This window comes from Rissa tridactyla, chromosome 1 (genome assembly GCF_028500815.1).
Source record: "Rissa tridactyla isolate bRisTri1 chromosome 1, bRisTri1.patW.cur.20221130, whole genome shotgun sequence".
Taxonomy (NCBI): domain Eukaryota; kingdom Metazoa; phylum Chordata; class Aves; order Charadriiformes; family Laridae; genus Rissa; species Rissa tridactyla.
The window spans coordinates 155,887,303-155,907,379 of record NC_071466.1 but is presented as its reverse complement, the minus strand read 5'-3'; the positions used below and the strand labels follow the sequence as shown (position 1 = coordinate 155,907,379).

Sequence of the window (20,077 nt, the reverse complement as noted above, 5' to 3'; positions counted from 1 at the left end):
TGCTGGAGACTTGCTAAAGGAAAAGTGTTTTGAAAGGGGAAGTAGGGTTGGCTTTTTGGGTGATGCCGAAATCAAACGGAATGCTGTCCTTCCCTTCTTCCCTTGACTACAGTGTGGAGAAACTAATTACCTAAGCTATTGGGGCAAGCACTCATCCCTTTGTTGACCGAGACCGAGGGGAGTAGAAACCTAGTTCGTTTTAATAGTTATGCTGGTGATAGGGCCTGTGTTCTGTCTGTCTTCTGATTTGCAGCAATTAATAGTGTCCAGTGGACCTCTGGGATACTCTCCAAGCAACACATTGGCTGGGCTGGGCTCTGCTCTTTTTGCTTGCCACAGAGACAGCCGGAACGTTGCTCTGCAGCCACTGTCTTGGAGTCAGGGGCGGTTCTCAGCAGTTGAGTTTTTCATCAAGCTGATGCTTCTGTAATAAAATTAGCAATGCTTCTGCTCAAGTGGCAGGAAAGACAAGGCAGCAGCCATTTCAAAAAGGTAAGCTTTAATTGTATTTAAAAAATACCCATGTTTTAGTAAGCAGTTTCTCTACACAGCCACAGGCCTATGAGAGCAACCACACATCTGCAAGATGCAAACAACGTCAGAGCTGTTAGGACTACAACCAGCCTGCCGCTAGGGGTGAGATGATAAGAACTAACTTCTGGCTCATCTGTACCATTTTACAGGGAAAATGACTAATTCTCTTCCATAGTATCAGACACGCAGCTCCCACTGCAGTGTGATTCCTTGCCTGAGGGTAACCAAGAGCTCCCTTCAGAATTGGTCTTGTTAATGCTGCTCTGATGTTAAAGTACCGAGGGTTGTCCGAGACACAGGCTGATTTTTAAATATTTGTATCAGCATAAGCTGAGTAGCTTGTATGAATACCAGTCAAGTAATTTTTTCCCCTTCCTCTACAATTCAGAGGTCTTCCAGTGTGGAGTGGTTCTAGACTTCTGAATTGCAACATTGAGAGGGGAGGTGTGAGGAAAACATTACATAAAATAAGCAGGGGCTGAATCCGCTATCTACAGTGTTGAGGAAAGGGCTCAGTTCTCATATTTCTGACAGAAAACAAACAACTTTCTTTGTATGAACTCCAAGACGGGAAGCAGGAGTAGAATCGTAGGTCCTACTCATGAAAACACTTATCCTGGCTTCAATTTACAGTCCATTCTAGAAGGACTTAAATACTGTAAAATAAATAAATAGAAAGGATAACAACCTAATGATGGACCAGCCCAAGGCACCTGTTTGTTTAAACCACGATTAAACATTCCCGTTTGAATGACATGTTGCATTAACCAGGACCTGAAATCCTGGTTCACAGGCATTTAGCACCCTCTGTTTCAGACAGCTGTACTATTCTGTTAAGTCACTACATTTCAGTCCCTCACAAAGGACTTAACGTGTTGTCTTCTCCCATAATCGCTAGACCACTAGCTTGTGGAGGGGGAGCAGAAAGGAGACAGCAACTAGCTTAGAATAGCTGTGATGAGAAAATGTGCGTTAGTACGCGTGCTTTGTACCTAGACTTTCGCATTAGGACAAAATGCTCTTGCCCTGCTATTCCAGAAACCACTGCCTTTCCCCCTCCCAAAGCAAAGCGTGCCTGTCCCTTGCATAGTCTGTCAACAAGAGGGCCATTGCTACTCCTAGCTTTTTGTCCATTAACTTTGGTAGTTCTTAAAATGGAAGAAGTATTAGAGTAGCACTGCTTTACAGAATAAGCTGTACAGTAAGCTACTTTCCCTTGAAAAGGTGATGGAACTTTCTGCTGCCCTTAAGGATGACAGATAGGCGAGCTCATCTCCTGTGAGACACATGACCATTAGCTCTAACATACATTGGAGTAACCACTTCATATGTGCTAGGAAAGAAGGTATTAGCATGTCTCTAAGACAAATCTGAACTCTTAATTCATAAAATGCCTTTTTCCTGATGTCCATTAGAGCTGTTAGTTGTACGTGGCTCTACACAGCTTGGCCTAACCTTGCAGTGAGAAGACTTTTGCATGATTTAAGTGTCTGGCATGCTATCCCTTGTTCAGATTGAAAACCTAGCTTTTATTTCTCTCCCAAGATAGTATAATGCAATAATATATCCAATCCAGATAGTACAAGTAGTAATAATTCATTACTTGATTATACATTTATTTGCAACTTGTGTTAAGATGCAGCTAGGAAGCTCTTGCTCTCCTGTTTAAACTCAAGCAAGTACCAATTGAGAACCTGCAATGGCTGTACTACAACTTGGGTGTTAAAGAGAGGAACATACCAGACTGTCTACTAGGGCACAGGGTACATACATGGTTACTGTAACCACCATTCAGCATGGGCTCTGATCACAAGCAACTGACCAGAGACATCACACCAGAGACATTGAAGGCACCACTGTAAAGGCAAAGTACTTCCAATGGAGAAGAGGATTTTTGTTCTAATCAGCAATATCCTACCTTATTCCACACTTTTCTCCCGCTTTTAGTTCAAAATACACTAAGTAACTATCTCCCTTCCAGCTCCTAGTATTCAAAACTATTGCAACTATTAAGTGCCGAGGAGGGGATTTTAAATGTATGCACTTAACTGTTTTACCTTGAATTATGTTCTCTCCCAGAAAGATAAGATTCAGTAAAGTTGGTTCCAAACAAAACCAGCCTGTTCAACAAGCCCTTATGGCCCAAGCTGTAGCCATTTGTTTGTATTATGTACCTATTTATCAAGGATTTTCCACACACAACAACAATTAAAGCAGTGTCTATTAGAAAAAGAGTGCAGGTGGAAAGTTCTTTTGCAGTGAATCAAATAAGGAAGGGTTAGGACAGAGAATTCTTTTTGTTCCGTTTTCTGTCTTTTGTAGCAGTCACCTGCCAAGAGAGGCTGTAGAGAAGTAAAATTACAAGGAAGAGCAAAATAGGCTGCAGCTGTCCAGCTGGGATGGCGCATGGATGCTACTTTTACAGTCTGCTTACAAATCTGCTTGCTTTGACGCTTCTGCACCCACCCTACTTCTAGCAACTGAAGACCTAGTTTCTGGAAAGCAGATGTTAAGTAAGTGTCAAATGGCAATTTCAGGAGGCTCTGCTCGGTGGACTCTAGCAGTGCTGTCTAGTAGACCTGATGTTCTGACAGCTTGTAAACACAGTGTCCTAATGCAGGGTGTTAGAAAGCCTCTGACTGCAGAGGCCGTAAAATTTCAACTACAAATTAAAGGTTTGTTCCAATTTAGTTCAACAAAAGAATTACTGATAGCACAGAGAACAGAAAGTCATTAACAGCTGACCACAGCTAAACCTTCAAGAAAGTGAGAGGAAGAATTACTAGAGTTCCCTTTTTTGCATCTGAAGGAAGTTAAGTAAGTGACAGCAATACAGTGCCAGCTATACTTCCTCAGCGATCTTCACCGCAGACAGCATGTTAAAACTAAAGTGGAAATTAGAAAAAAGCATGGAGATTGTGGGTCACTTCTACAATAGAGATGTCAATTTAAAAACAAAGACTTTCTTAAGGAAAAGGACTGGTCTTTCCATTAAATGATACTCAGCTCCATTTTTTCCTCTTTCTCCATTTTTTTTCCCCTACCTGCCAAGGATGATTATGTTACAGTTATGAGCAACTGGCAGTATAAGAAGCAGCAGCATGATTTTTCCTGTACAAAAACATCCAAAGCCCTGAAAAAGCAGGCAAGGGAGTGACTGCTCTGAGGCAGGCAGATCACAGGAACATAATATGCTGAAGCTCATAGCGATGAACTGTGCACTAAGCCTTGTGAGGCCCCTGATCCCACACCTCACTAAAACCTCTGAATCCACAGCAAGCAAAACTACTCCTTGGCTCCAGATGGCCTTCAAAGGAAAAACATGTCATGCCAGCCTCCTTCCTTCCAGAGGGAGACAATCCACAGAAGGTCTACTTGGAGAATATTTGCTTCAGCTGTTTTAAAAGGAATTAGCAGGTGAGACTTTGGTGGTTCAGGCTCTCTCTCAGCCTATAAAATGCTAAGATAAATGGATACATCCACTACAGTTCGCATTTCTACAAACTGCAGAAAGGCTTTAAGGGTGCTGAAGTCTATTACAGTAGAAGCGGCAGCTAATTAGCTATAGCCACAGTTCAAGAAGAACAGTTAGCTTAAAGCTGATGCTACTACTGGCTGAAGAATTTGGGGCAAAACAGTACATCACACCTAGAACCCACAGTATCATTCTTGGATTTAGCACGGCGAAAGGATTACTCTTACAGGGACAGCCTTCCTGGAGGGAACCACTGTCCCTGCATGAACTGAATCCTATTCTTTCCACAGCACAAGAATACTGTTCATCTGGTTTTACAGCTTCTCTGCTCAGGAAAAAGAAAAGGCTTGCTGTTAGACATTGCTTCTGTCTGCATTGCTCTGCCAGTTAAGAACACTGAACTCAAAAGGAACCTCCTGCAAACTGCAAAGCTGGTCCAGCTGAAAGGTCACATACTCCTCTCGGTCTCACATAAAGCCAAGGACAGCGGCAGGCAGTGCTGAAGGCTGCGTGACAAAAGGAGGATCAGCAGACAACGTTAAAGCACAGGAGTGACAGGTACCATCTGCTACAAAGGAAGGGCTAGTGACATTAGTTAAAGCATACTTAATCAACCCAATCCCGCCCAGCTCCATCTGAGCTGAGGCTGGAGAGCATAGCGGCTGCAAGGTGGCTCAGTGATGTTGGTCCCTGTTAAATGTGAGACCGTCTTGCTGGTTTGAAGATTTCGAACCAAAGCAGCAGGTGTGATGCAACTCAAAACCAGAGGAAGTGGAAGGAGGGGTTTAAGTAGAGATGGTGCTCTTCTCCAGCTATGAGATAGGTAGGTATAGTCTTTGCCAGTTTACACCACCTCAAACGCTGGACGTGAAACCGTGCTGCTCCGGTAAGTCATAAGATCCTGTAGCACCCCCTTATCCCAAACTTGCTTCTGCCATTGACAAGGAATGGTAATGTTATTCCAACTCAGCTGCTAGAAGTTGGGTGAGGGGTGTTTAAAGGAGTTCTGTTTTTTATCATTGGTTAAACTGTCCCCACCAATAAACATGGTAGGACAGGAGATGTTTTATGAGACTGGGCCGCTAACAGCCTCTGCTGAAGCTCTCTTCAGTCCCCAAGTGGAAGAGGGGATGATAGCAGGGTTTTCCAGTCAAGTCGTGAGAGCTCAGCTACAGCATTTCACATTGGTCCCCATCAGACAAAGTGCTTTCCTGAAGTCAGCCCTCAGGTATTCAGGCTAGGCCAAAACCTAGCTGTCACTGCACCAGTGAGGACTGGTGCAAAGGTGCCACTGGTCCTATCTGAGCAAAACAAAAACAAACACAAATGAAAGAGAAAGGGAGACAAAAAAAAACGGAGGAGGTACTCATTGGGAAGTGGAGGGGGAGAAAATAAAATCACATTTTGTTTTAAAATTATAAATATCCTCCATATAAAGTTATTAAATAAAATGAGATCCGTCCAGTGGCTGCGGTGCATTCCAGTGATCCTCCTAAGCAATGTCTGGTAGTCTTTAAAAGTGATCTTTGCTCCCCCTCTCTCTTGCCCTTGGTTTAAGTGCAGCAGGGGTTGTCAATGACTAGCATAACATCAATGCCATACACTTCCAGCAGGTCCATAAGGAAACTTCGATCCCCTTGGGGATCCAGGCCCATGCCTCGTGCGTGGTCAGCTGTCAGTGTCTTGTCCTGGCTGGCTGACACCTCCATCAGCGTCTGAAATATGCGGTTGTTCTGCTCCATGAAAAACCTATAGGATAAAGTCAGCTGAGATGATGGCATTGGACCCCCCCAAAAGATAGCATATTTAGCAAACAGGCAGCAGAGCCACAGAACTGCATTTAACACCCTTTAATCATAGCCCCCCCCTTCTGAGGTGACTTTGGAGTAGTTTTCCACCTACCCTATGGATGACACAGAATAAACAAAGATAAAGCAGTAACTTGTAATTTACAGCGGTACTTCTGTCTGGCCGATTTATAGTAGGCATTCCGCTTTTCAGAAGCGACCCACGTGATCAGCTAATGTGTACTTTGTGGTAACCAAGTGGGTACACCAGACCTACAGCTCCCATAATGCAAAGGAGGGAACAGTGTCGTCAGCCATCTAGTAAGCCACTGGGTAAATAAATTCTCCATTACTGGTGCACAATGCAGCAGTGAGAGCTACTTCTTACCTAGTGCTTTCCTAGGAACACGCACAGCTGTTCAGAAGAGCTCTGACTACAGCTGTGCAGCTCAACCATCAGAGCGCTGCCCCAACAGCCCTTCACACAGTTTCACCCCATTACTTCTCACCTGCTGCAGACTGAACAATAGCAACAGGCAGTGAAGGTGGGAGAGGTGTGGTTTTCATCTAATTCCGCACCTCAGACTCCACCCAGTTCTGGTTCCTCTGTTTGCCAAGTACAAAGCCAGCCACATCAATGGGCCAATCCTTCATATACAGGTCTTATCTCCACCCTGTACCTCCTCCAGCATGGTACAGTGCTTGCTTCCCACAAACATTGTCCTTTCCTCAGCCAAGTGTTCTGGCATGAGAAGTCCCACGGTGCTTATGTTTTCAAAAACAGGAAGGGATTCTTAGAATTCTAATTGTGTTTTAAAAATACCCTTCTCCTCTCCGCACTTAACAGACCTGAGCGGAGACTAATATGGCTTCATTTGGCGTCTCAAATCAAAAGGAAGATGATTTGAAGCGGATGAGACAGTTTGGTTCTTGGATCCCAAGGGGAAGACAGCTGACTATGGAATTGATGTTAACCAGCACAACAGGGAATCAGTGAAAGAGGCTCCCTAGACCTAACAGTGACCAACTAAGTATTGCAGGTAGCCACTCACAGGATGAAAAGGTCCTCTTCACAGGAGCTACAATCTTCACCCACTTCTTGAGAATACATTAACATCTGCCTGAGAGAAGGGAGACAGATTAAATGCACTTACCTACAGTGAACCTCAAAGCCTTATGAGAAGACAAAGATTACAACTAAAAACTTCACATCCATTTCTTGGAGACAAATCAGATTAGCACCGTTGCCTCGATATCTGAAGCAACAGGGTAGTCCTTCTAAGACACCAGTCTAGAAGTCAGGCTGTTTTCAGTTCTGCTACTGATCAGTGGTGAACCAATGGTGAGTCACAACCTCTGCTTCTCTGCCTGCGTTCTACCTGCTCCATCAGGCAGAGGGATCGTATGTGTGCGGAGTGCCCATGAACTCTCATACCAATCAACTACAGTAGAACCAGAATCTCAAAGAGATGAGCTGAAGCAGTGGGAAACTTTGAAAATACTAAGACAACAAAGAAAGGACAAAGGAGCAGAGTCCTCTTTATCTCACATCGCACTGCTCTCCTATTAGGACCAGGACCACTCAGATATCTTTTATTACCTCTGGTCATTGAGCCGTCGGTACTTCTCCTTGTCAGCATTGTTAATTTTCAGGAGTGGTTGCAGATGCTCATGATGCGTCTTCACATTTTGGTTGTCCACATAGACATCATAGAGATCCCGTTTCTCTTCAAAGATCTTTTCTGTTGTACCTGCCATAATCAGAGAAGATTTTCAGAGCAGCGTGTTGCTTTCCCTGCAGACCAACTGTTCTCTCCTGCTTTCGTAGTTAGTCATTCCGTGCACATCCTATTTCTCATCGTTTTTATGCCACAGTCTGGTGTATCAAGACATTTTGCAGCCTGAATTTAAAAACGTCATGCCTAATCCATCATACTTACAGGCCACATAGGATACTTCTGTCTCCAGCATTTCTATGTCTGCCACATTTACATAGAAGAATGGTTTGGACTCTGGGACAGTTCCTCCAAGACCAGGTAGAGAAACGTTGGCAAGGCAACAGCAGCAATACACTGCGGACAAGAGAAGTACATCCTGAGATGCTTTCAATATTCCCTCACGGGCATTCTGAACCCCGCTTACTCAGTTCTCTTGCACATTTCTATGAAGACAATGGTTAGAGCTTTGAAATGTCCCCGAACACCAGAACTTCTCCACACATCCAATTTTGGATAGAAAATAATCAGTTCTCCTGTGGGAATCCCATGTTTTAGATTCCACAAATTCATTCAGCACTCTTATTGTTCTGTGTTGACAAGAACTGTGTTTGACAGTGTCAGGTATGTCCTTACCCGAAAGGCCTGAAGAAAAGCATTTTGTAGGAAATGGGTAAATGCAGGCTGAACGGTATCTTCACAAGGAACGGTTGCGATGGATTTTGAAGACCTGCATGATGTCTATCCCCTCAATATCCACAGGCATTTCTGCAGTGCTTCAACCTACTAGATCAGAGCTCTGCGGTGTCCCTGGAAACATACCTCTATAGCAGACAACTCCAACTGGGGGCGGTGAAAATATCAATATGCGCTTGCGCAGCAGGGCAAACTTCCAGAGGACAAGGATCTGCTCACCGAAGAATTTGATGAACTGAGACATACAGCCAGCAGGGTGTGTGATCTGCAGGTGGAGGGAAAGGGAAGAAAACAGCTCAGAGGTGAAACAGGGACACATGCACAGATGCTAAGTCTAAATGTGGGAGCAAGACCAGCACACAGCAATGACAGAGAACTGCAGCTTGTAACAGCACAAGTAACAAAATCTTACCTAAAGCAGCCTACAAAGCACTGGAGGGTCTGCTTATATAAAGAAGTACGAGGCACCAGCAAGGAGCCGCAGCACACTGCACGTTCCTGCAAGCCTCAGAGCACCTGCCTTACCTTCATCTCTGGGTACATGTATCTGTGGATGGATGGCAGCCAGTGGACAGGTTGCTGAGAGGTGGGGGTGCCCTTGCTATCAGGGAGAACTCCTTTCTTGTCATCATAGAACGCCTCTAGATGGGAGTAGTGCCCTGGCATCTCCAGCTGGTGTCTGGAAATGAAAGGGAAAAACGGGGATAGCTGTGGTGTCTCCAGACTTTGCGTATTTAGTGCCTCATCCCCAGCCAACATCTGCTTTCCTAGTTAGCAAAGGAGCCTTGGCTGCCTCAGTTGCACAGACGTATCCAGGAGGGCAGCTGAAGCATCAGGAGTAACACCAACCTTCAGTGCAGACAGAGAACACGGGCAGGACCGAAGCAGAGAGTGAGCTGATGTATGCATGAGACTGATCCTGTTTTAAACTATGCTCAGGTAGGAACAGCTTTCCCTTCTAACATCATCATTTTCCCTGCCAGGCCCACTCAACACAACTGAGGCACACAACTAGCCGGGATAACTGTCATAGGTTTAGAAGCCTTTTCTGAGCCCTTAGTAAAATGGTTTTCAGAAGCAGAAAAGAAGAACTTCTTGTCCTCTCAACCTTCCCCTTGAGGCTTCTGTCCCCACAAAATAAGTGGGGTTTGGATAGCATTTGACTAGCCTGTTAGCAATCAACAGAATGCTGCTAATAAGGTCCTTGTTTCCTTCCCGTTGTGAACCTGTAAATCTTTCTGGAGAAGCTGTCATTCGAGGAAATCACAAGTTCAACATTGTAGCCAAATTCTCACTCGTGCCTAAAACTGTTCTTTCAAGGCAACATTACCTCTCCCAGGCAAGGAGCGGCCAGTCCCATCCCCACAGGAACTTACCTGACCTGGTTCTCCAGGAAGTGCATGTACCTATACAGCAGGGTGTAGGAAGGGGAGAGAATCCCCACGGACTTCATGCGGGCACCACGCTCTAACTCACTCTCCACAGGCATGTTGGCAAAACAGGCCAGGCCAAAACAGAGCCCTTTACGGAAATAACTGGGGACAAATATTTGACAGAAAGGTTAATGTTAAAAAGAGGGCAGGGGAAAAAACAAAGATAACTGACCACTAAAAATACACCTATGGTGTCCTAGCCTTCTCGGGAACAAGGCAGGACGTTTAAGACAAGAGTTCCCAGTGCCTCTACCGCTAAAGGCCTTACCAGCCACATCACAGGCTGATAACACAAGCAAGGAAAGAATTTGGAAGGATGACCCACAGAGGATGCAGGACCCAGTCAATGGGGCACCAGCACATGGAAGCATACTCTAGCTGGAGTGCAAGGGTAAGTTCACACGCCTTTGAGAAAGTAACTGTTATTCCTGACCAATGAAATTGTGACAGTGCAATTCATTGCAAAGCATTGCTGTGTTGCAACACTGGGCTAGTAAAGGGATGGGAAGGGAGAAAATTCCTAGCACTGAAGGAAGGAGTGAGCAGAAAAGAAAGTGAGCAAGGGCTGTTTATCACCACGTTTAAAGGATCCAAAGGCACTGGCAGAATTAAGAACTTTTTTCCAAGTCCAGTTCCTGCAAAATCCTTCCCATTTCAGTTCTGCCATTCTCTCCCTTCACCCTGGGCCTCCGCTGACAGTCCCAATAGGGGTAGTGCAGTATGATTTGCCCAGTCCGCAAAAAAATTTGCACACCACTGAGAAGCTGCCCTACGCCATTCACCAGGGGACCTCCACCACTAAAAGCTGTCATACAGCGGATCCCACGCAGCTAGCTGCTACTTGATATGATGTTGAGAGTATTGCAAGAGTATCTCTGGCTCATCTAGATAGAGTTTAGCAGCATGTTTATGCAGGAACTTAACTTGATAGATGCCGTTTTTCTTGCACGTTCTGAATTAAGGGATGGTGGTGTAGATGTATAGCTAAGAGAAAGATGAAGTAACATAGCTCAGACATACTCACATGAAATCTGACTGGATTTTGTGGGACCCGCTTGCCATTGATTTGAATTCCACGCCTTCCAAATCAATATCTTGGGGTAAACACCACTCTACCATGTTGCCTGCAGAAAAGCAAATTTATTTGGGTAAACATGGACACAGTACTAATTTCTAAAGGGCAAACACCAGCAACAGCAAGCTGCTGCTTTTACATCACTGGGATGCCAGTTACAGTGCACTGATGCAACTCCTGAACTCCCAATTGTCACAGATGGTAGCTGATGTACTATACTCCATATACCTCTTGCAAACGTTACTTGTTGCAGCACAACACCCAGCTATTGCAGAACTTTCTGAGCCGTTTCTGAAGCTAGAGCTATTTTGTGGGTTTATCCTTTATAAGCTTAATTTTACCTGACAGTGTATGAGCTATGTATGATATTAACACTTTCCACTCAGGGTGTCTAAACGAGGATCTGATACAGAAAGAACCCAAAGCTGCAGCTTTTTAGGATGCATTTCTGTGATAAGCTCATACCACCGTCATCATCCTCCTTGGGCTTATGCTTGGCAGGGCTGGTCAAACAGAAACCCCTAAGCCAGCACCCCAATCATCACTACTTCTCCCTGGAATCTCTCATGATTAGTTTAGGGTAGGAGGAGTTAGCTTTATATGGTGGCTGAGGTGATCCAAGTACTGCAAGATGTTTGTGCATGCTAGAATAACCAAACAAAAAAAGCACATAAATTATAAGCTAGATCAAGATTAGCAAACATCTGTCACCTGCCAACCCAGCTAGAAAGCATGCAGGTATTCAGTGGAAAAGGCCACCTGAGGAGCCTGATCCTGGAAGAGATGACATCAGAGAAGTCATAAAAAGTCCCTAAAGCTGATGAAATCCTGCCCTGCTGCTGGCAAGTTTACCAAGGACAAAAAAGGGGGACTTCTCCTGCTTTCCCATGCCAGCACTTCAGAGCCTAACCTGCTCATCTGGACACTCCCGCTGCACCGAGATGTGCTCCAGGTTTACCCACTGAATTCCTGTTCTCTGTCAGCCTGCCCATAGCAACAGCATTGGAAGGAATGCTATTTCGGATTAACAACAAAGCAAACAAACATTCCTCAGTATAATGCAATGGCAGATGCACCGAGACGATGCTTTGGGGTAAGCATCCCAGCTGTGCTTGCACAAACAGTGTACATTTGGAAGGACCTTACGTGCAGACGAGCCTTTTAGAGAGATTTAAATATGAGGCTTCGTTTCTGAAGCCTGTCTGTTGTGTCATTACTCATACTGCACAAGTATATGCATGCACTCTCGCACAGGAATTGGGCTTAGCTACTGACATTTAAACAGGCTATTTTTCTTCTCACATACCGTATTCAGCAGACCTCCCCCAACCCTGCTTGGCAAGGACTTAAAAAAAAAAAAAAAAACAAAACCAAAACAAAACCCAACAGCGTTAAGTGTGGCAACAGGAGAGGTTTTGCATCCAACTAACCACTGCTAGTCCGCAAGGGGACCTCTCCCGCAGAGCCGGGCTGGCTGGGGAGCAAGCGGCAGCCTCGTGACCCCGAGCACAGCTCTGTGCAATCACACGCCAAACCACAGAGCTCTGCTATAAAGCGTCTTCGCCTCTGAGGCATGTGAAAGGCTGGCAGAGAAAGCCAGTGACATCATGTCAGCCTGTGCGGTCCCCTGTAGTTTTTGCATATTATATATAGATGTTGGCTTTTGTTGTTTGGGGTTTTGTGTGTGTGTTTTTAAAGGCACAAGACCCTTCCTTGAAAGACTGAGGAAATCAGCTCTTAAGACTGTTGCCTCTTAACCATGAAATTGTGGTTAAAGCCAGATTTGCTTTTAAGTCTTGCATTGCAGAGAATCACTTACAGGTCATTACCTATAGATTCATAGATCAATATGCAGGAGCACCATTGAGCAAGGGCAACTGTTTGACTTGGTTCAGTTTGGTCACAAAGACTACTGTCAGGGAGAATACTCACTATAGAGGTGTTGAAGTGGACATGGCCCGAACAGTGACTGTTCTGCAGCAGTAAGGTAGGAAAAGATGCCTTGAAACAGATCCTTATCCTACTTGTAACCACAAAACCAACTCGCATATCACGCAGCTATTTTTTTTTTTCCCCTGTCACAAGCAACCCACACCTGCGCTCCTGGCAGCTCCTCACGCCACCTTGCCCTATGAACATACGGGTGACGTGGCAGTTGGAGAACAAACGCGGAGATTAAAAAAAAAAAAATATTAAGAAAGTCAGTCCGGTGAAACAGTAGAGCAAACAAAGGAGAGACTTCACCCAGACACGATAGCGACTGCCAGCCTGTCCGAGAAACCGGAGGAGGGAGCAATGTTGTAGAAAAACAGGAAGCATTGCCCTTCCCTACACAGAAAGCAGCTCTCGTGTGCAAGGGGAAACTTTCCAAGCGAGAGTCACCCAGGGTTAGAGAGCGGGCAAGTGCCGAGAGTGAAATCTGGAGATCTCTTGGCAGCTATCTCCCAGCTACAGGCCAGGTCAGAACCAGCACTCTCAGTTTCTGGTGTGCAAAGTTAAGGTTATTCTTTCTCTTGTATTTGCTCTCCCCTGGATTTTCACATCCTTACAGAAGTGATGATGGCACTAGAATTTGGTGGTCATCACCCAGCCCTCCTCACTATTAGATGTTTCCCAAGACCTTTAGGGTCCTCAGCTGTGCAATGCCAGGACACAAGAAGTACGAAGTGTGACTTAGCCATCACACTGGCTCTGTTTCCAGCATAGAAGAAATGCATGACAGAAAAACAGCATATTTGCATGTTCCCTGGTGCAAAACGGATTACTTCACTCTCTTCCCTCCTCGTCTCCCTCCATTACTCACATTACCCTTTAAGCCAACAGACTGTGTAGGACCTCCACAAGGTTGACTACCATCATCTACATCACAGAAAAAGGGCTAAGAAGGTTCAGCTTCTTTTCAACTATTCTGATCTGACAGAGTTGATGCAGCCACGGACTTTCCTTCATCTTTATTTATCTCCCTCAGAAAGCAAAATTTATTGTTCTATTTTTTTCCCCACTTGGTTTACCCAAGGCAATTGTGAGTCTTGGAAAGCACACATGCTCAAACCTAATGACAAGTTAGTCACACCTACCAGATATATCCCCATGGCTGCCCAAGACAGAGTTGGGTCTTCTCTTACAACCCACCCAAGGGAACACCCACACTGGGAAACTCAGCAGCCTCATTAAAGCCCCTCGTGATGATGCTCTTTAAGGGGCAGTTTGTGTAGACACGGTGCTCATGCTTTTTGAGGTGTCAGAGCATTCACAACTCGTCACTCCCTGAAGGAGGGGACTGCCAAAGGGCAGGGAGCAACAAGAAGACGGCATGGTTGGCTCCCGGGCTGACACCATTCTGCACTTGATTTACAGTTTGCTTGCTGCGTTAATGCAAGAGCCGTCTTTGTAATAGCGGCGAAAAGAGCTCCTTCTCAAGTGCCACAATGTTCACCATGCTGGAGGCGAGGACAGCAGCACTGATGTAGAAGCTGCCTCTGGCTCTTATGTTCGGGCACTCACATAAACATTGACAGAGTCCCAGGGATACCGGAACCGTAACTGGCCTGGCAACCCCACAGCCTGCCTTCACGAACTCATCACTTGCAACTGCTGGATACGCTGAGCTTGTCTGCTTCAAGCTCTTGGGAGGGAATTTTAGGAGAGAAGCTCTTGTGTTCTTTATTAGCCTAGTCACCACTTCATCCTTCTACAGTAAAACATCTCTCACCCAATTGCTTGCCTGTATTTGTGTCGACATCACCTGGAGTTACTACCCTCCCAGCCACCAACAGAAATTCTGCCTTTCACATGCTTGAGAGCAAGCTACCAAATCAGCTACCAAAGCTGCTGTGTTTTTCCTGGGCAGCATCAAGCAGGTTTCCAGCTCAGACACCGACTGGATCATCTCCTTTAAGTCACACACAAGGACCAGATACCCTTATGAACACTACAGAAGTCCTTCACACCATCTGATGTGGTGTGATGGAATTCTCACATCCTCTTTCTGACCCTAGCAAGTTCACACCACTGCAGCTTCATGATCTTTTTTCCAAGTCCACATCTTCCATAGGGCACTCTGCCCTCCACCTGTGAAGCTGACATTTGTTGATGTGTTCCTCACAGTCCCACCATGCTCCTTACATTCATCATCAGCGCTGAATAGCAGTGGGAGGCTGAATCTTCCTGGACTTGACAGGCTGTTCCAAGGCTGATGACACCCAGCATTAATTGCACATCAGATGTGAGAAGAGCTGTTTCCCAACTTTCCCTGGACTTCATTCAAAGCAACAGCTGGTTCAGACAAACTCCTGAGACAGCTCAGCTTTCTGCCAACCAAGAAAATCTCACCATTTCATAGAAGGCATACGCTCTCAGATTGAAAGACAACCTGCTGTTGTTGCAGTCATCTAGACTCTTCCATGTTTTGGATACTTAGGAGAAACACCTCCCCTTTCCATCTCCTGTTGGAAAGATGACATCCAAACTCATTTTGAATTTTGATGAGTCAAAAGCCTCTGACGTCTAGACTGAAGACACCTCTCACTGACAGGTACCTTCTCAAAAGGCCTCTGGTGTTTCAGGACACAGCGTCCATGCTGTTTGGCACCGTGCATTTCTGACACCACATCGCGCTTGTGCCTCCGTTTTTTTCGCTGCTTCCTTGGGATTTTCCATTCAAGACCAGGATTCAGTCTTCACTACCAGGGTCCTCTTGCGAGCATGATGGCAGTTACCTCCCCCTTCCTCTGACGGGCCCCAACACGCTTCACAGAGCTCTTCCTGCCTCTAGTACTTTTGCTATGGATTTGCTGAGACAGTATCTGTCTACAGAGGAGAGAGGAGCTCGCTCCCACCAGATCCAGATGCAAATGAGCTCCTGCATCTCCCAAGCTACTTCCTAAACTTTCTGACTGTACCAAGACTTTCAGCTATCCCCTACTTTTGTCTTTGCACCCCAGGTTGGTGCCAGGCAACTGAAAGACCCAATGATCTGTCTCAGGACATCAGATCCCTACGCGCAGTACCTGAGTTAACAGATGCGAGATGGGCACTAACTTTCTATCTAACTGTGTCATAATATCCTGTTTCCTGGATTTTGCTAGAGCCGCAAGGCTAAGGAAAACAAAGTTAAGACGTTTTCTGAAATGTTAATTTGCAGACCTGAAACCAAAAACCTCTGTCAGTAAAAAAGTGATACAACACCAAAGTCCAGCAGTGCCGAGGGAGATGGAGATGGCAGTGAAAGGTGGAAAACATGTTCCCTTGCCCCTCTCCTCTGCTCTCCTGGATCGCAGCACTCCACTCCAAAGCACCAAGAGTTCCAGAGATCCCATCAGAGGCCAGCCTCTAACACAGAGGTCACCAAGAAACACACAGCCAGGCTGCTGCTGCTGGGGATAGCACCCTGCGTGCCTGCCAGATTCATGCCCGCTGTACCCACCATCCATGGCCGGGAGCTGCCGGCAGGTCCATGCCACCCCACGGAGACAGCGGGATGCTCTCAAGATGCTGCCAACAGGTTGGTGCCCCCCAGGCAGCGCTGGGCAGAGGCTTGGCCCGACTCCTGGACGCCGTGCGGGGCCACCCGGGGGTGCCCCAGCGCCGTCTCCAGCATCCCTGTCCCGTGTCCCGCTGCGGGGCCGAGCTACGCCCGGGTCACCGGCTCTCCCGGGAGCGGCGCCTTCCTCCCGCCATAAATTCTTCTCGGCGGGATGGAGATCAAACGCAATCCCCCTCATACTCCGCTTTTGGCATCCCGCCCCCTCCCCCCGGCCCTCGGTCCCCTGGAGCACGGCGCTCCTCGGGAGGCCGGCCCGGGGCACGGCGGACCGGCAGCCGTGCCGGGAGGCAGCGGTCTCCCGCGGGGGCGGAGGGCAGCTCGGCTCCCGCGGGTCGCTCTCCACCGGGGTCCGGCGGCGCTGCCCTCAAAGGCGGCGGGGGGAGGGATACGAGGGACCGGCAGCCCGGCCCGCATCCATCTTCCGCCGGCGGCACCGGGAGCCCCAGGCCCGGCCACCGCAGGCCCCAGCCCAGCCCGCCCGCCACCGACGCCCCTCACCCGTGCGGGGGTCGAAGGTGACCACGAAGACGGCCACGATCTGGTCCTCCTCCGCCTCCGGCCGCGGCGGCCCCACCGCTTCCGCCGGCCCCTCGCCGCCCCACGGAACCGCGCTCCAGCCGCCGCCGAGCCGCCGCCCGCCGCCGCCGCCCGCCTCGGCCGCGGGGGGCGGCGGCGCCGACACGGCGGGGCCCTCGGCCCAGAAGAGCAGCGGCGCCTCGTCTGCGCGCTCCACCATGGCCGCGGCCCCGCGCCCGCCCGGCGCCCGGCCCAGCCGCGCCGCACCGGCCGCCGGCGGGGGCGGCTCCGGGGCGGGGACGCCGCGGGGGGGCGGGGACGCGGAGAGACACGCCCTCCGCCACGGAATGGGGCGGGGCGAGCCGCTCGGGGGGTGGGGCTTGCAGGGGAGGGGCGGGGTTTGACGCGGAGGGGGCGGGGCTTGGCGCGGATCGGGGCGCGTTTTGGCGGGGGCGCGGCGCGGCACGGCACGGCACGGCACGGCACTGGTGGCGATGCCCGCACCACCGGGCTGCGGGACGGCGGTGGGTAGCTGGGGGTAGCCAGGCTGGGGCGGAGGGGCTCCCAGCTTCAGTGCTCTGTTGTGCCAGCTCCCGGAGGTGCACGGGAGGACCGGGGGGGTCCTTAAGACAGGGCACTGGTCTCCCCGTGCTTCACCTCCTCCCGGCAGGCAGGGCAGACTGACTTCTGTCCCCCCCAGCCTGACGCCCCAGCTGCCTGTTTGAGCAGGATCGCTAAAGGGGAGCCCATCCCCCTGGGGGAGAACAGGGTGTTGAGCAAAGCAGCTTCAGGGCCAGGAACAGGGCAGTGTCCTGCACCCCCAAATTGCTGTGCTGGAAGCTGCAAGCCACAAATCTGAAAGAGTCAGTGATATTGATCTAGTGTATACTGATGTGTGTGTATATATATAGATACATATATAAATATATGTGCTATAGAAGGATGTGAAAGTTCTCAGAGGAACACGCAGAATCAGCTTGAGGCTGAAAGACGGAAACACAAGCATGACTGAGGCATCCGTAGGCAGCCAGCTTCTCTGTAATTACCCTCCTTGCTACGCTGCCACCAAAGTCATTCAGTGTCATTAGGTTTCACTTGGTTCCTTAGGACTTTCTGATTAATTGGATTACCCAATTAAGCAGGCCACAATTAAAGGGAAGATACTGCCATAAAAGCCTTAATTGTCTAACATTTTTCCTGTTGAGCAGCTCTGAGTGTTCAATACACCATTAAGAAACTCATCATCCAGTTTCCTCAACAGTAGGTTTTGGGTTTTTTCTCTTTTCTTTTGGTAACATTAGCATCCATTTGCTGTGAGCTTCATTTCAGACAGCTCCAGCACTGAGTGGGCATTTTGTTTCACAGGCCCATGCACAAGTTTACTTTGCAGAGCTATAAACTGCAGTAGGTGGTGTTTAGCAGATGGAGTTTTTCATGGAAGGTGACTGGTGAAGAAAAAAAACCCCAACAAACCCAGCACAATATTTTGTTACTGTATAAAGAAAAGCCAGATTCTGCACATACTTGGCCACATGCTTCACTTTAACCGTATAGACAGTGCCAAGCTTCATTTTGATGAATATTTTTTTGCGTGTCGGTGATGCTAAAGTGACAGCTCGTTTCTCTCCTTCATCCCTGCAGTGGGGCTGGCCCAAATGTCAGTCTGTCCCCCCACAACGATCCAGGCAGGGAAAACAAATCCCAAATAAAACTTCTTCTGCCACCCGCATGGCTATTTGTGGTGCAGAGCCGTTCCTGGTCCCCTTTGCTGTGCAGCCACACCAGCGTCGCCCCAGCACGAGGGAGGGGACACTGTCAGGAGAGAACACAGTGACTGGGAGCAGAAGCTGCCAGCACTGGCTCTGAGATACGTGAAATGTCATCACACTCCGAGCTCTCGGCTTTTGGTGAAAAAGCCCTCATGGGACAAGAGATCCGATGGCACCGGAGCTATATACACTGCTTTGGCCAGCAATCTGGGCCTGCTGAGGGCACACTGTTTGTTAAATAAGTGCAAAAAGCAAAGGCCACGTTTTCTACTTTATTATTTCACTAAAATCGAAAAGGCCTAGGCCAGGAGAGAATATAGCCCTTTTAGGAGAAAAAACTCTCCTTTGAAAGAAAATGAACACATTTTCCCTCCAACTGAGGGCCAAGAAAATTGTCATCAGATCTTTGAGTAGTCCTCCAGAAAAAAGTATGAAGTGAAAATGTGGTGGCTTTTAGTTAGAAGATGCAAGATGAACAAGTTGGGCTTTCTTTACACAGCAAGTCCAGCTTTTCTTCTTTACATATCACATTCCTCCTTAGAAAAATGGATACTGCCTATAAACCCTGAGAAAAAAAAATATTAAAAAAATGTTTCAGATGGGATTGAAGACTGTGGTCTGAAGGAGTTTCGTTGCTGGGTTATTAATCAAAATGTACTTATGGGGACAAAAAGCTTTATTTCTTCAGATTTAAAATAAAATATTCCTATCCAAGGCTCCAAGTGCCAAACACCTGATTAATACAGTCAGATCACAGCAGTACTAAAGTGCTCCTGTCACATGATCTCAGCTGGCCAGATGTTGCAGAGACAGCTTTTCATTGCAAAAAGCAGCCAGCGCTGGCGCTCCCAGGCTTTTGGACCTTGCTCAAGGCAAGGCACAGGCAGACGCAGCAGCTGCGTTGCGGGAGAAGGGAATCTGCACGGCAGATACAGGCTCCGTGCCTGGAAGAAGCACTACAACCTCTGAGCAAGATGCAGCAGTAAACCCAACGCTGCATTCCTGGCATGTCCTCCTCATGCAGCTTTGGTGGCCTGTAGCAAATGAATTGCTAGTCACAGTCTTAACAGCAACTTCAGAGACCCGTATGGCCATATTTTTAATTCAAAGGCCAGGTTGGGAGGGCTGAGTGACCTCAGATTGACGTGTCCCTTTATTTTCTGGTGGGAATTCCCCTTGACGTGTGCACAGCAAAGCAGTGGCACTTCCAATTTCTGCATGTCCTTCTAGCAGCTGTCCTCGATGCTAAGAAAAAAGGCTGCCATAACCTCATTCCCAGTTAGTTAGACCTCACTCTGGTCCTTCTTCGAAACAGAAGCTCCCAAAGGCACAGAAAGATTCCTGGTTTTTTACAGAAAGGTGCAGCGAGAGGAGACATCGACCCGCAGAGCCACCTCACCTACGGGGTGCCTTCACCGACGCACCCAACTTCTCCCTCCTCTCCCTTGGAACCTCAAGGTGGGACTCATACAAAGACCTGTGTATGGTCCCTAGCTCTCTCCTGAAGTCTAGTGGGTTATAAATTGGGCTGC

The 20,077-nt window shown here is 47.8% G+C and overlaps 2 protein-coding genes across 2 annotated transcripts in view; one reads left to right on the top strand and one right to left on the bottom strand.

The window, feature by feature from the left end:
- Nucleotides 1-463: 463 nt before the first annotated feature.
- DENND11 (DENN domain containing 11) lies at nucleotides 464-16,996 on the bottom strand. Its single transcript, XM_054203367.1, has 9 exons — nucleotides 16,759-16,996; nucleotides 10,665-10,764; nucleotides 9,584-9,742; nucleotides 8,733-8,886; nucleotides 8,334-8,472; nucleotides 7,737-7,868; nucleotides 7,397-7,547; nucleotides 6,849-6,917; nucleotides 464-5,758 (listed from the first exon to the last, which is right to left on the bottom strand). Exons 1-9 carry the CDS (start codon nucleotides 16,994-16,996, stop codon nucleotides 5,563-5,565), a joined length of 1,338 nt encoding a protein of 445 aa, XP_054059342.1. The 3' UTR covers nucleotides 464-5,562.
- WEE2 (WEE2 oocyte meiosis inhibiting kinase) overlaps nucleotides 16,098-20,077 on the top strand; it is an 18,331-nt gene continuing 14,351 nt past the window's right edge. Inside the window, exon 1 of the mRNA XM_054203355.1 lies at nucleotides 16,098-16,218. Coding sequence (XP_054059330.1) covers nucleotides 16,171-16,218 — 48 coding nt within the window. The 5' untranslated portion in view covers nucleotides 16,098-16,170. The remainder of the gene's footprint in view (nucleotides 16,219-20,077) is intronic.

Excerpts from the sequence above, each read along its gene's own strand:
- DENND11 (XM_054203367.1), bottom strand. The coding sequence starts at position 16,996 with ATGGTGGAGCGCGCAGACGAGGCGCCGCTGCTCTTCTGGGCCGAGGGC. Across the intron at positions 8,887-9,583 it reads TTCCTGGAGAACCAGGTCAG|ACACCAGCTGGAGATGCCAG; the intron begins GTAAGTTCCTGT and ends TTTCATTTCCAG. Across the intron at positions 6,918-7,396 it reads CGACGGCTCAATGACCAGAG|GCAGATGTTAATGTATTCTC; the intron begins GTAATAAAAGAT and ends CCCTTCTCTCAG.